At 47.2% G+C, this 14,396-nt stretch overlaps 2 protein-coding genes across 4 annotated transcripts; one reads left to right on the top strand and one right to left on the bottom strand.

Annotated features, from left to right (window-relative positions):
* Positions 1-1,801: 1,801 nt before the first annotated feature.
* Positions 1,802-8,959, bottom strand: PARK7 (Parkinsonism associated deglycase). Of its 3 annotated transcripts, none has more exons than XM_072354180.1 (7): positions 8,830-8,959; positions 6,237-6,343; positions 5,494-5,595; positions 4,891-4,950; positions 4,614-4,683; positions 3,042-3,128; positions 1,802-2,238 (listed from the first exon to the last, which is right to left on the bottom strand). In XM_072354180.1, exons 2-7 carry the CDS (start codon positions 6,324-6,326, stop codon positions 2,078-2,080), a joined length of 570 nt encoding a protein of 189 aa, XP_072210281.1. In that variant the 5' UTR covers positions 6,327-6,343; positions 8,830-8,959; the 3' UTR covers positions 1,802-2,077. The 3 variants fall into 3 exon arrangements, with proteins under 3 accessions (XP_072210281.1, XP_072210282.1, XP_072210283.1); XM_072354181.1 differs by lacking the exon at positions 8,830-8,959 and adding an exon at positions 7,912-8,051; XM_072354182.1 differs by lacking the exon at positions 8,830-8,959 and adding an exon at positions 7,912-8,025 and having other exon boundaries at positions 6,237-6,337.
* On the top strand, positions 8,201-12,342 carry TNFRSF9 (TNF receptor superfamily member 9). Its single transcript, XM_072354183.1, has 7 exons — positions 8,201-8,703; positions 8,826-8,942; positions 9,423-9,560; positions 10,147-10,213; positions 10,296-10,432; positions 10,667-10,801; positions 11,018-12,342. The coding sequence occupies exons 1-7, from the start codon at positions 8,607-8,609 to the stop codon at positions 11,140-11,142; spliced, it is 816 nt and encodes a 271-aa protein (XP_072210284.1). The 5' UTR covers positions 8,201-8,606; the 3' UTR covers positions 11,143-12,342.
* The last annotated feature ends 2,054 nt before the right edge of the window (positions 12,343-14,396 follow it).

Genomic DNA, 14,396 nt, shown 5'->3' with positions numbered 1-14,396 from the left:
TCCCACAACTTACTGAGCTGGAAGTGGGCTGCACGCCACCTGGAGGTCTTTTTCCTGCAGCAGCATTGCTGTGGCCACAGGAGCACATTCAAAGTCCCACGGTGAATCCATGATCATCAAACAGACCTTAGTGAGAAGAGACTGGCAGCAAGGTCAGTGAGAAGGGATGTGGGGGGACACACATCTTACCAGGCTCAGAACTGTTAATACCGCAAGCAAAAGCTGCCTCAACTATCACAGGAAGCAAGTATCCACCGTATCTATTCTGTGAAATGGTTAATTGGGCTGAAAATCAGCCAGGAGCTGCATCTAGATGGCAACTAAAGGATAAGCTGTTTGCCTCAATATACCTTTTCCTGAATAGAAGAGGTTGTGTTAGGACCCAGTGACTTAAAAAATGCCATTAACCGATTTTTTCCACCAGGATAACTTGCTCTTAAGCAGGTAATGTCAGGGAGTATAGCACAGCTTTTGTAGGAGGTCATTTAAAAGCGTCCAAGACTGATAGTCCTGTCTGAAATTCAGGATTAAGACAATGACTGGACATGGTGCAATTCCCACTCAACAAAATCAGCTGCAGACTGAGAGCCGTACAAACACTTCTAAAAGACACATGCTCAAGTTTCCTTCCTGAAAGTGCACTAGTGATCAGCACCGAGATGCAGCAGCCTGTCCATGGGAGCTTTGCAGTCAGGCATCCCATTGATTTTCTGTGTGCTGGGCATTCCTGCAGAAAAATGCCCCCACTCGCATCCCCTCACCTTTAGTCCAGCTCAATATTTTGTTTGTTTCCCCCAATAGCTTACACTCATATAAACTGTATGGTAAATTTTCTGTTTCTCATAGTTCTTTGGCACTAAATCTAGCACACATATTTTAATTATACTTATTAATATTTGCTAAATACCATTGCAGAGATTTCTGGCTGCTGAGCTTGTGATTAGCATTTGTATAAACTGTGCGAGGTGTTACCACCACCCATCCTGCATTGTAATTCAGGCTTTGCATAATAACTGCCTATTTTCATCCACACAGCTCATTACTTCTTCTGAATCATATATGGAAGCCACACCTGTGATTGCTCATAGACTGTTGCTCTATTATTTATATATTGGCATGCACCTTGATCCTAGTTGTGGTTAATTTTGAGAAAGGTGTTAGATATTCCATATTTTAAGTGGCATGCCACTGAAACATGGTAATCGTTACTGCTATTCATTTTCTTACAAAGTGATTCAGAAGAAGAGATGCTTCCCTGTTTAAAACCTGCAGCTCCTTTCTGAAGATCACTCAGCATTATGGCTGTCACCCACAGAACGTCAGCATCTTAAAGCCACAAAGGAAAAAGAGCACAAATATACCGCACAGAGGAGAAACATCAGAGGAAAAAGATGCCAAACATTCCCACCCTGAATTCAGATACACAAAGAGCCACCAGGACAAAACACTTGGAAGCCATCAACGCACAAAACCTTACGCTTACAACCATCAGGTCTGAACCCCCTAAAAAAACAAAAAGAAATGATCAATGTAGTTTCTTATTCTCACAGCAAGCTGAAGAGAAGGGCCAGCACTACTGAGAGTCCTTCCAGAAAACAAGAGGAAGGCACACCCAAACCTACACAGCGAACAGCCTTTATGCCTTAAGACCAGGGAAATTCCCAGTTCCAGAGAAGGGCACACCAGTTTGTGCCCCATTGAGTCGGACACTGCACAGAAAAGTGTGAGCCAGACACTAGTGATGAGCAAGTTACTCGCTGCAGTCCCTGCTTGGGACTGGGGAGAAAACACACAAAGAAGCAACAAACAATCAAAGTTGTTTTATTTTTATTTATCAGCAAACATTTGTCCATGTGATTTTGAAATGCCAGGATCTAAGATTATTTAGTTGCTAATGATAGTAAAGGTCTTTGCTAACAGAGTTTTCTTCCAGGAATAAAGACCGGTAAGATGTCCTAATTTAGGTGAGTACAGCTGTTAATTTCATCCACAACTACACTGTGCATCTTTCAGTTATTCTACCAAAGACAAGACTCTCCACCTGAAATTGTTCTACTCCACGTCCCAGAGCAGCATTTCAGTCTTTCAATATTAAGGGTGCCTTCACTTGTTCAGCCACTTCCTTCCCCATCAGTGTTTCAACAATGGCCAACCCAAACTCAAAGCTGGTACCAGGGCCACGGCTGGTGAGGATGTTCCCATCTTTCTCCACACGGCTCTCGGAGTAGGAGTAGTGAGCTTTGGGGTGACACAACAATAAGAGGGTCAGTCTCCAGTACAGCACCACAGAGCACAGACCTGCCTGCTCACAGGCTACGGCAGCTGAGGGGCAGCAGGCTCCACCAACAGCATCGCATTCTTGAGTACACACCTCAATGACTCACATGAACTAAGCTCACTCAGGGCTCTGTATCCCTGTCCCTGCAGAACCAAGCAACTCATCGCTGCCTACAGTCCTCAGAGAGGAAAAGGCTCTGCAGGGAGTTCTGCCACCTTGTTCACATGGCATATAAGTGCACCTATCTGCAAGCTTATCAAGAAGTCATCTGTTCACACCTCTATTTTCTCTAAATGCACACAGAGGAATCCTGTTGTCTCCTTCCCTCCTCCAGACCTGTTAACGTTCATATACATGAATAGTGTTTCACCAGCACCTTACTTTGGTATGAAAACGATAGCTGGGCCTGCTGGCTGCTCACAGCACAAAAGCACTGGGAAAGCAGAAAAGGTGCAGCTGGGGTTTGCTGTTGGGGCCACTGAGACAAAGAACCAAAACAACAAGAGACTTCAAGGCAAAAAAAAAAATGCTCCCAGTGTGACAGCAACAACTTTCCTGAAAATGTAAATGGAGCCCTGCATCCCCAAGTTAAAGGGACTTGGAAATAGTATATTCTGCTGAATTTTGATTACATATATGAGAGCACTAAGGAAACTCTGAGATACAGAATGAGATGCAAACGCTATTTGCTTTTCTTTAAATGAAGAGTTAGGACAAAATACTTTCTGAGTTTAGAAATAAAGCTATAAAATCAATTACATACCTCCATTCATCATCTTCTCTTTGGCCAAAGGATGTGTTGTGACTTTGCTTCCAAATCCTATCCCATGTGCCAGAAGGGCAGTAGGACCTGTAAGGACACACACATCAGTGAGAAACTTATCTGCTACAAACATAGAACATGCATCCAGGGGCTCAAATCTCACAGCCTTGGTAAGCATTATCAGATAAAATTTCATTTGAAAAGGCCTTTATGTGTTGGAATTGCGCACCAAGCAGCACTGTGGACAGGAATGGGTTAACAGCTCACTTTCCAGTTTTAACATTCTTTTTTTTCCATCACTTCCTCCTTTGCCCGAATTGAGGAAGGAACTTGTGCAAAGTTGTCTTAGATCACCCAAGAAAAAATCCTTGCGGGAATTCCAGAAGAAACTGAATGCAGGATTTGCCTGATTCAAGTGTTATTTCTGCGGATCTGATTCATTTCAGAAAATGAAGCAACAAGGAAATAACTTTCCTCGTGTTCAGCTGGAAAAGTTCTGAAAAGCATTACACCAAAAATAAATGAGTCGTTCTGCAACAGATACGGCTAAAGAAGGAAAAGACAACCAGTGCCACACTCAGGACTGTTCACAAATTCACGTCTATTGCTCAACTGAAGAATGAAAACAAAATACAAAGCAGCCATACACCAGACAAAACACAAACACATGCTGCAAATACACACCGCTAGAGCATCTCTTACGCAGTTATCATCACACTCCTCATTCTCTCCTACATGCACCTAGACCACTCTCTGTTCAGTTGGGAATATCAGCATTTATTCATCTTGCTTTTTCTTTAAACACAAACCACATAAAGAAATGAACTAGACATCTAGCTGTGCACAACATGTAAGCAGACAACCCTCGCTGCAGAGTAATTCCATATTTTAGTAGCACTCCTTTGAAGGTAAGCCTGTAACACTATATTTTCAGCCACCCTGCTGAATCTAAAGGGCAGGAGTCATGAGACAAATTTATAGTAACGCTGTTCTGCCAGCACTGCGTACTCACATAGAAAATAATCAGATACTAAAAAAAAAAAAAAACAACAAAAAAACCCTAAACTAAAAACCTGGTGTAACGCTGTAACACAACAGAAAGGTCAGCAACGACAGCAGAGTAACAAAGCCCCAGACTGCAGCAAGTGAGGATTTACTCAGAGGTAGCAACTGTACTCACAGAAACAAAGGAGAGCTCAGGTACACAGGGAACTCCAGAGATACCCTCACCTCCACTGCCAGCCCTTAAATGAGGGCTGGATCCCAACTCCACCCTATCCATTCACTCAGTACATTGCATGCACCTGAGCTCCCCTGGGCTGGCCCTGCCTTCCCACCAGGTGTTCCATCACTGCTTCAGCCCATGACAGCATTTCCACTACACCTAGCAAATTAGTTGTCACTTTTTAAGACACTAACCCACATGAATGGAAAATTCAAATGCTGGTGGGTTTGTAGCGCAAATTTCTGTAACTAAGTTACAAGGATATAAATGTCTAAGCCAGGATAACTGCCTGCCTGTCCTTTCAAACACCCAAGTGTTTATCAAAGGAAGACGTGTTACTAACTCACCTGCACATATAGCAGCAATCAGGCCTTTTCTGCTTTCCTGATCCTTCAAAATGTCTTTAACAGCAGCAGACTGTAAAAGATAAAAAGAAGCCATTGCTTTGAGTTGATTATTTGGGTTGAAGCACAGTTGAAGCATTTTCTACTGCAAATTCATGAACAAGATTCACTCAGAATAGAATTTTCAGTTGTTTAACTGAACTTGCATTATTACTATAGAGTGCAGACGATATACTACACACAAGAATGCTGCTCAATCTTTATGATCCCAGGACTTTACCTCTGACAAGTTCTGAGCTCCAAGGTTACCTCCAGGCAGGACAATGACATCGTAAGGTCCCTAAACAAACAGAGAAAGCTTTGATGAACAGAGGGTGCAGCTAAGCAAATAGAGAAGCAAAGGGATCCTTCCCTGAGAAGCCTTTTCTTCCACTGAATGACACTTGAAAGCAAATAATTTGAAATAATTATGGAAAAAAAATATTTCTAGGAACAGCCTGTAAAGTGCTTCAGAACAAACTTCTAAGTCCAGTGACTTTAAGAGCTTCCACAAGTAAATGGCAGCTCTTGCACTGTGAACACGTGGTTTTGCTGAACCTACTACAGCTTTTCATCAGAAGCTCTTTTTGTTGTGTCCAATCACGGTATTTTGCTGGGCTGACTAATGTAAAATAAAGCACTATGCATGACATTGTGCAAAACCAAATCTGATCTTGGCCTGCTGTAATGTAGGACAAGACCAAAGGGGCCAATGTGCAGTTCCGTGAGTCACTATGGCACGGTGAACATAACATGCAACACATTTCTAAAGGCCTTAATTCAGTTTTGAAAGTTGTGGGAAAGGCCAAACTGATCATTGTGTCAGTTCAAGGTGATGACCAACCTCTTTTCTGGCATCCTCTAAACTGGCATCAGGACAAATGAGGACATCTCGACTGCACTGCACCGGTTCTTTCCCAGTTAGGCCTGCAACAGTCACCTTGATCTAACAGAAGAATACATCTCTTATTACAAGTCATGAATTAGAGACATTGGACAGGCTTGTACTTCTTACTGCACCCAAAAAGGATGTTAACAAAATCACGAGAGCACCGGGGAAAGGTAATTGTTATTTTAGTCATTTCTCTCAGTGTTCTCCTATTGTATTTATTAACGTTTTATTTTCATACCTAATCAGACGATAATACTGTGTACAACTACTGATGCAAAAGTAACAAACAGCACGAGGAATCCCACCAGGCAGAGTTCCAGTTCATAACAGAACTCTAAAAGCTCAAGGAGAGCAATATAACATCACAAGCTTGAAGAGGGCACAGTCCAGAACCCTACAAAACCAAGTGACCCTCCCTGCAGCTCTGCATGGCAGCAGACATGTTTGGTAGGGCAAGACTTACCTGAAACGTCTGCTCGTTTGCTTTAGGCTCACATTTTAAACGCTTCCTAAGGACAAACGTTATTCATCCTTATTTGGTGTAACACAACTACTGGCTCACCAGTAAGAAGGCTCAGGTGAACATCCACAGCATGCGTCAGAGAACACTCTGAACTTGAACTCGAGGCACAGATTTTGATTTACCAAGTAATCATGGAAACAAATAAAAGACTTTTCATGGCCCACATACTCACCCCAGCTCTTCTCATAACATCAGTGGGGATGACAGTTTCCATTTCCTCTGCCCCTTTGGCCAGAATCACCAATGCTCTTTTCGAGGCCATGTCTGAAAGGACTGCAACTGGCAGAGAAGTTTGTGAGCAGAGCGATGTTAGAAGGCAGCTCCCCTTGTACAAAGCCTTCCAGACAGTAAAGTTTAAAAGTAATTTGCACTTCTGCATTATCTTTCACTGAAGCCATCTCAGAATGGATCCCACCAGCTTAACTGACATTCACAGCTAATCCTACTTAAGAGCTTTATTACAAGGCACAGACTGCAACACAATTCACACATGGGTGCAGTGGGCAGCACAGCCCGTCAGCACCAGAACATGAAACAACTCAGCCTCACACAACTCGACGTGGCTTCAGTCTGCCACAGCAGCTCAGGGTGGGCGGCTGGGCTGTCTGCAGTCTGCCCCCACTCATACCTGCACTGCCAGCTCCTACCCGGGTCATTTACAAAAAGAGCTGCTGTGAGCTTTGACCTCACATCTGGCATTTAGTTTCCACTTCACCAAGTTTCCTGTGACCTAATAGTGAGCAAACCCCGCAAACCCCCAGCCAGAGATTTTCTGCGTGTTTCACAAGTGAGCGTCAGAGAAACGTGTGCAACGTGTGATGGGGGAGCAGACCACAGCACTCAGAAAATGGAACAAACCCACTTTTTTTTTTAGCTACTAAGTTCACACTGAGGTGAACGACCACATTTCCATTGAAGGGTAAGTAACAACATCGCATAAAAATTCACGTTAACTTATGCTGCTCTGACAGAAGTCTCTAAATGCATCCACCATGTGAGGAGGCAACTTGCAGCTGTTACTCTGCGAGGCAGATCCTGCTCCTCCGTGGTGAATTCCCACTCACGGATGCATTGAACCCGGGAGCTCTTTGTCAAACGAGATCCACACTCCGCTGTCTCCTCCAAAGAGCAGCTCCGCCTCAGCTGCTGCATTTCCAGCCGGCATCCTTTAGAGAGCCGCTGTTTGCAGCACTATGCCCTGCAGCGTGCAAACCGGACCGCTTCAAAGCGCCGCCCGCAGCCACGCGGCCCGACGAGCAGGTGCCTCATCGCGGTGCGAGCCGTGCCTGCAGCGCAGCCCGCACAACACTCAGCGCAGCCCGCACACACTCAGCAGAGCTCTTCTGGAAGCTGCGCGTTTGTTCTGCCCCAATTTTCTCATGGATCTGAGCAGCCGCAGCGCCGTTTTTCCGCTCGTTCCGCGGCACACACCGCTCCACAGGGCCGGCTCGGCGCGGGGCCGGCAGCTCATCCCGCCTGATGAAAGGTCACATCTTTATGCGCTTATTTTAGGACGCGGCACCATCTGGGTTGGAACCGGACGATCTTTACGGCCCTTCCAACCGCAGCCATTCTACGGACAAACAAACCGGGCACAGCGCGGACAGAACGCAGCGCCACGGCGGCAAACCGAGACCGGGCAGTGAGGGAGCGGGCCTTCCCAGCGGGATCGCGGGGCCGAACCAGCGGCCTCCGGGGCCCGCATCTCCCGGGACTGCGGCTCTCCCGGCGGCGTCGCGCAGCCTCAAACAACCCCACACGGCCTATACAAAACCCCACACAACCCATATGGCCCCACACGGCCTATACAAAACCCTATACAAAACCCCACACAGCCCCCACCTCACCTCACGGCGCCGCGCAGCCCCGCCCAGCTCGATCCCAGCCCCGCCCCGCGCTGGGCGGCTCCGTGAGGCGCGCCGTGCCGTGCCGTGCCGTGCCGTGCCGTGCGCAGCGCTCAGCCCGCGGCCGCGCGCACCGTTCGCGCCCTCGCCGACGGGCGGCACGTCACGGATTGGCTGCGGGAGCCACAGGGGGCGGGGCCTCGTCTCCGCTGCGCGCCCGGAGGGCTCGGGCAGGTCACGTGGCTGTAGCGCGGTGCCGCGCTTCGTGCCGCGCTGCCGCCCCCGGTCCCGCTTCTTTCCACGCTCCGGTGGGGGCGGGGCCGCCATGTATCCCCGCACCGTGTATCCCCGCACCATGTATCCCCGCACCGCGCATCCCCGCACCACCCGTGTCCGCTCGCAGCCGGCACCGCACGGGACGGCACCGGGCCGGACCCTCGTTCCCACGGCGGGGATTCCTCGACGCCCATCGGGAAGCCCCGTCGGGGAGCGGCCAGCTCTGCCCGGCAGCGCTGAGGCGGCCGTTCCCGCGGGCGCTGCCCGGCAGTTCGGGGGTCTCTCCGCAGCCCGGAAAGCCCCGCCGGGGTTTCCCCGCCGCCCCCGGGCTGACGCAGCGGTGCCGCTGGGGGCGGCTCTAAGTGCGGCCTCCCGCCGCCACACGCGCACTCGGCAGCTCCGCGCCGCCGCGCTCCGACCCCATGGGAGCGGCCGCCCCGCTGCTGCGCGCCGCCATCCTGCTGGCGCTGAGCCCGGGGCGCGCGGCCGCCGCTCCGTGTGACCCCGTCTGCCCCGCGGGTGAGCGACGGGCCGGGCCGGGCTGCGGGCATCGATACGTCCCTCTATGGACGCCGTCCCTCTGTGGACGCCGTCCCTCTATAGGCACCGTCCCTCTATAGGCACCGTCCCTCTGCCTGCAGGTACCTTCGTGGCCCGCGCGGGCTGCGGGCGAGAAGCGATCTGCCAGCGGTGCCCCACCGACACCTTCTCCAGCGTCGCAGGATCCCGCAGCTGCGACCTGTGCCGCAAGTGCGAAGGTACCGGGGATGGAACGGCTCCCCGCGGGGACGGGCCGGGAGCTGCGCTGTGCAGCTGTGCGAGGACAGACTGAGAGCTGAGAGCAGCGTGTCTGTGTCTGGAGGGGCTGTAAGAAAGAAGGGCACCGTGCCTTTAGCGGGGGCTGCTGTGACGGGACAAGGGGAAACGGTTCCAAACTGAAAGAGATTGGATGTACGGAAGAAGCTTTTTCAGAGAAGGGTGGTGAAGCGCAGGCTGGGCACAGGTGGTGCTGCTCCATCCCTGGAGACACCCGGACACCTGGTGGAGCTGTGCCTGTCTGTTCATTGCAGGGGTTGGACCAGGTGGCCTTTAAGGGCCCCTTCTAACTCAGACAGTTCTAGGACTTCTTGCTGAACTGACCAGTTCAATTTCTGTTAAGAGCAAAGGACCTGGAGAATTGCTGCTCCACGTTCTGTGTGCTTGAGGCATCTGACATCGCATCTGTTTCCTCCTTCCAGGAAGATTCACATACCTAAAGGTGTGTTCACCAATAAGTGACGCTGAGTGCACGTGCAAGGAGGGATATCGCTGCAGTGACGATGGCTGCTCCCGCTGCGACAGGAGCTGTGGTCCGGGCAAGGAGAGAACTGGGAGTGGTACGATCTCCCTTCACCTCTTGTGCAGCACATAAAGAACTGAGCAAGGATCTCCTGAAACTGCGCTGCAGTTGGTTCCCTTTGCATGGCAGCTCTTTTGTCAGCACCGTGTAGAAAACTGTACCCAAGTATCGTGCTGGTACAAAGCTGGTGTAGCTGACAGGGATGGGCACAGGGAAACACGTGCCTTGTACTCCAGTACTCAATGGGAGCTTATGAACAGGAGGGACTAGGGGGAACCACTTTAAACTAAAAGAGAGGAGATTTAGATTAGATACTAGGAGGAAATTCTTACTTGGAGGTTAGTGAGACCCTGGCACTGCTGCCCAGAGAAGTGTGGGTGCCCCATCCCTAGAGGTGCCCATGGAGAGGTGGGACGGGGCCTTGGGCAGCCTGAGCTGGTGAGGGGCAGCCAGCCAACGGCTGGGGATGGAGGGGCTGTAAGGAACCTTTCAACTCAACCGTACTGTAATTCTACGACTATGTACTTGAACAACTCATAACAAATCCATGAATGTAGATAATACCATACAAACACAAGTAACACTTCATGTGTACTTTTAAATACTCTCCTTGTCTGTTGCAGATTGCCAGGCTTGCCGCTATGGAACTTTTAATGACCAGCCTGATGGCTCTTGTAAAAACTGGACAGTGTAAGTAACAAAACTGAATGCCACAACTTGACTGGATTTCTTTTCCATTACTTTTCTTTTTCTTTCTCTAAATGTCTTTCAGGTGTTCTGAAAACCAAGTTCTGGAGCCTGGAACTGCAACAAAAGACGTGCTTTGCAAACACAGTTCAGATAATCCCCCTTTAGCCACCACTTTACCCAGGACTTCTCCTGCAATTCCATTTCCTATCGCTGTGCCAGGTGAGTCAATGTACGATGTTGCTTTTGGAGCTGAAGAATCAGGACTAACTTTGAAACACGCTGTTGTTCATTCACTTACCACTTGGAGTAAGAGTCCTTTCTCATACCCATTCCCAGGACTGCAGGCCAATCTAGAAGCAGACCTGTTGAGATGTGGACAAGAAAGCTGGCTAATTTATTTGCGGTAGGATTTTGTTCTGTGGCACTTACTGAAGAACGTTGTTTGCTCCCTAGGGAAGGACCTCCAGCTGGACGTCATCAGAATTTCTCTCGCCGTGGCAGGGCTGTTGTGCACAGCATTTCTGCTGCCTCTGTGCGTGTGCCTCAGCGTCTGGCAGAAAAAGAAACTACATGCTGTCTTCAAGAAAAGTAAGACATAAACTCCTCAATTCCATTTTGTTTTGTCAGCTCCAGTCTGGCTCTGCCTGCAGATACTCTTGTGTTTACAATGAATTCTGGATTACTGGATCAACTGGAAGATGTTTTTCTTGCTGCCTTCCTCCAGTTTTGACTGAGGAGGGGTGAAATAGGGTGAAATAGGGTGAATAAAAGCAACAGGAAGTAAAATCTGTTCTGTTTCTTCAGCACAGACTACGCCTGAACAGTCAGTCCAGGAGGAGACCTGCAGCTGCCGCTTCCCTGAGGAAGAACAAGGTGAAGATCGGGATTGTGGCAAACCCACCGAATTCAGAAATCTGTTGGAGAATTAAGAATCGGACGGTCCAGGTCAACCATATTTGTTTCCTCTTAGAGCACAACATTATAGTTTGTGAATTGCAGAGCGCTAAGTAGCCCGTCCTCTAAGGAAAAGGCACACCTTTCCTACTTTGTTGACTGTTCTCTAGGCCTGGGAATCATTTCTCAGCAGTAGCAGTACCGCCGTGCTTAAAACAAACAACAGAAGGGGCAGTATGGCATTCTGTCTCCTCTTATAAATGGTGCCTAAGCCATAACTTACATGCAGCCTGAAAGCACTTGTCCCTGAAATGGAGACCCGTAGCATGTAGGAGAGCCATGTGTGCCACGCGTGGTCTCTGCGTTACTGTTAGCAGTTCTCCTCCTGAGCCTGCAGCTCCTCTCAAAGCAAAGCTCAAACCCGGCAGTGGTGGGCTGCTTCTGCAAATGCACATCTCATCTCATCTCAGACTTTCAGTTGCCAGCAGCTGTGGAAACGTGTCTGCCCTGACCACCACAGCTTCTTATGTCAGAGAGAGGAAAAAAAAGAGCTAGAGCTGCAAAGTTTAGTTGTTTTTTTCTTTAAAAATAACAGATTGTATCTGCTGCTGTATTACACAGATTGCCTTAATAGAAGCAGTGGAAACACTGAGAAAAGCTGTGGTTGACTTGCTCTTAGGAAGGGATGTTACTGAGCACTTAGACTGTAACACCTCAGTCCTACATCACTCAGCTTTCATCATTTCAGTGATGTAAATGTGTGTTGTAGATGTGGTATCTGAACGTGATACATTTCTGCTACTATTTCTGTACCTCTGAGGTTGGAAAGATTTTAACATCAGACAGTGTATCTGCCTTTTGATCAAGTCCTGTTACTTTTCTCTTTCAGACCAAAGAAAATGCTGGCGATCACAGCATTTCTAACCTTTTTCAGAGCCAAATATTTTATTTCTTCAGTAAATGTTATTCAGAAAATAGAATTAAAACCTATCAACATATCAGCTAAAGGGTGACTTTTTTCCTTTATGTAATTTTAGCTTTGAAAGAAAGAATACCATTTTCTGAAGAATGGCAGCATGTGTTTCTATTCAGCACAAAAATTAAGGTAGTTTTTAATGTAGTAATTTTAATAAACTTGCTGTTTTATAACTTGTTATGTATATTAGATAATAAGGACAGAAGCCTGAATTCCAAAGCTAAGTGTATGTAAATAAACAATCTGTTTGGAATCCCTGGAGGTCAGGTCTCCTTTCCTTGAGTCTCTTTTTTCTTATGAATAAAGTCAAATTCACAAACTTAAAGAGAAGGGAAGGAATAAAAACTCACCGATATTTTTAAATCAGAGTAATCTTGGATAAAATAGTTCTGCTTCTGATTAGTTTAATTCTCGTCCTTTATGTGTGAATTACAACGTACACACGTTGTAAACTCAACAGACCTTATGTTTTCTCCTACGAAAGAAAGACAGCAGTTAGACTTTTGTATTTTGCTACTGCATTTCGCATGTCAATTTGCAAAGTTCATTACATTCACATCCTATAACTTGTAAGTCTCCTGCCTTAGGAAAACATTACCACTCCAAACTCAGCTCTTTGGGATCGTCTTTGCAGAGTTACAGCACTTCTTACTACTCTAAAAACCTCGAGTTTGTACCTCTTTCTTTGACAGCTCACGTGCATCTTAGCTGCACATGTAGCTTATTCTAGATAATATCTGAATAAGCTTATCAGTTCTTGTGGAAAGAAACGCAGTCAGTCCTAACGCTCTGAGCTGTAACTTACAGAGTTGTCTGTTTTGTTGTCTGCTTTCTGAGACTATTTATTTTCTCAACAGTCTTAATTTATTGCGTAGCGAGGAAAAAAGGAGCTGGGGATTCCATGACGATCCTTGAGCAGCCCCATTTGGCTGTAAATGGGGTAATGTGCCATGCCAGATGTAAGCATTTCACATTTCCATTTGTTTTTCTTGGAAGTCAGGAGGTGTTCTTCTGGCCAGACTGTGTGTGGAGGCCCTGGTGATGTCAGACAGAATTCTAAAGGTATGGAAAAAGGAGACAGGTCCTCTTGAAAGATAAGTTGAAGTAGGGAATCCTGCTGCTTTTTTATTGCTTGCAGAACCAGTGCCATTTCCTGGCACAGTGTCAGGCATCACTACTTTACACCCTGGTTGTCAGATATCTTGACTCCATAATTCCCTGCAAGAGTTTCGTGGCTAAGGAAAGCAAAAGGTTTGCTGTCCCTCACCCCCTCTAGTCCACAGACAGGTAAACAACACCAAGCACACCTGTGTGTTTCTATGCCTGATACCTCCTATCTTCTCTCAGGCATCCCTGATGCAGTGCCTTCTGTAGAACCTGTCACAGCAGTGCTCTGTCCCTCGGGATATTTGTGTGTATGCTTTTGTTTCGTTAGCTGTGTATCACAAACAGATGCGGGAGCTCCCTTCTGTCCCTGGAACTGGCATGGACAAGGCTGCTGGATTCTGTCGCTGCCCTCACTGTAAATAAGAGTCAACAAATAAAATGGAAATTCCTTCTAACCTCAATCTGGCAAGAGTTAGTTATGATATCACCTACTATGTTTCCATTCACCTTCTATCTCCAGGATGGCTGCCAGTTAAAGCAGCAGATCTTACTGCAATACTGCAGAAAATGATTTTATTTTAGTGGAAAGGAAAACCAGCTCAAAATCCATTGAAACCAGTGTAAGTATCTCCTGTTTGCATTATGAAAATAAACCTGTTGTTATGCGATGAACCAAGTGCAAAACCCCACACAAACACATGCATCAGTTTAAGGATTATTTAGTGTAACTTCAGCCCGTTAAAGCTTCTCTTGGTTCACATAATCTAAACTGAAACAAACCCTTTCAAAACCGTAATGAAATCTTAGCCCACCCATTTAAAGTCAGTCTGAAACCAAACCTCAGGTGATGTTAACCCACTCTTCTCCCGCACACAAGCGTTTCAACAGACTTAGAACAAAGCTACTGCAGAAGGTGGACAGAGGTGAGAGAGGCTGCATTTACCTACAGTGTGTCTCTTACATTTCTGTACTGCACTACTTTTACTCAGTACAAATTGCGCAGACATTTTAAAACAACTCTGAAAGAGCAGAGCAGAATTCTACATGAATTATCCATCAGGGTCTGCACCAGAGCTTAATTAAGCATCTGAAGTACAATATTTTTCTCAAACAAGAATGGAAAATAGAGTGAAAAGGTACATGAAAGTAACGATGGGGAAAATACAGTTTACTCCAGAAGAGCTGCAGCACTGCAGCTCAGCACCA

This window comes from Excalfactoria chinensis, chromosome 20 (assembly GCF_039878825.1).
Source record: "Excalfactoria chinensis isolate bCotChi1 chromosome 20, bCotChi1.hap2, whole genome shotgun sequence".
Lineage (NCBI taxonomy): Eukaryota > Metazoa > Chordata > Aves > Galliformes > Phasianidae > Excalfactoria > Excalfactoria chinensis.
The sequence above is the reverse complement of the archived record's forward strand: the minus strand, read 5'-3'. Positions and strand labels throughout refer to the sequence as shown.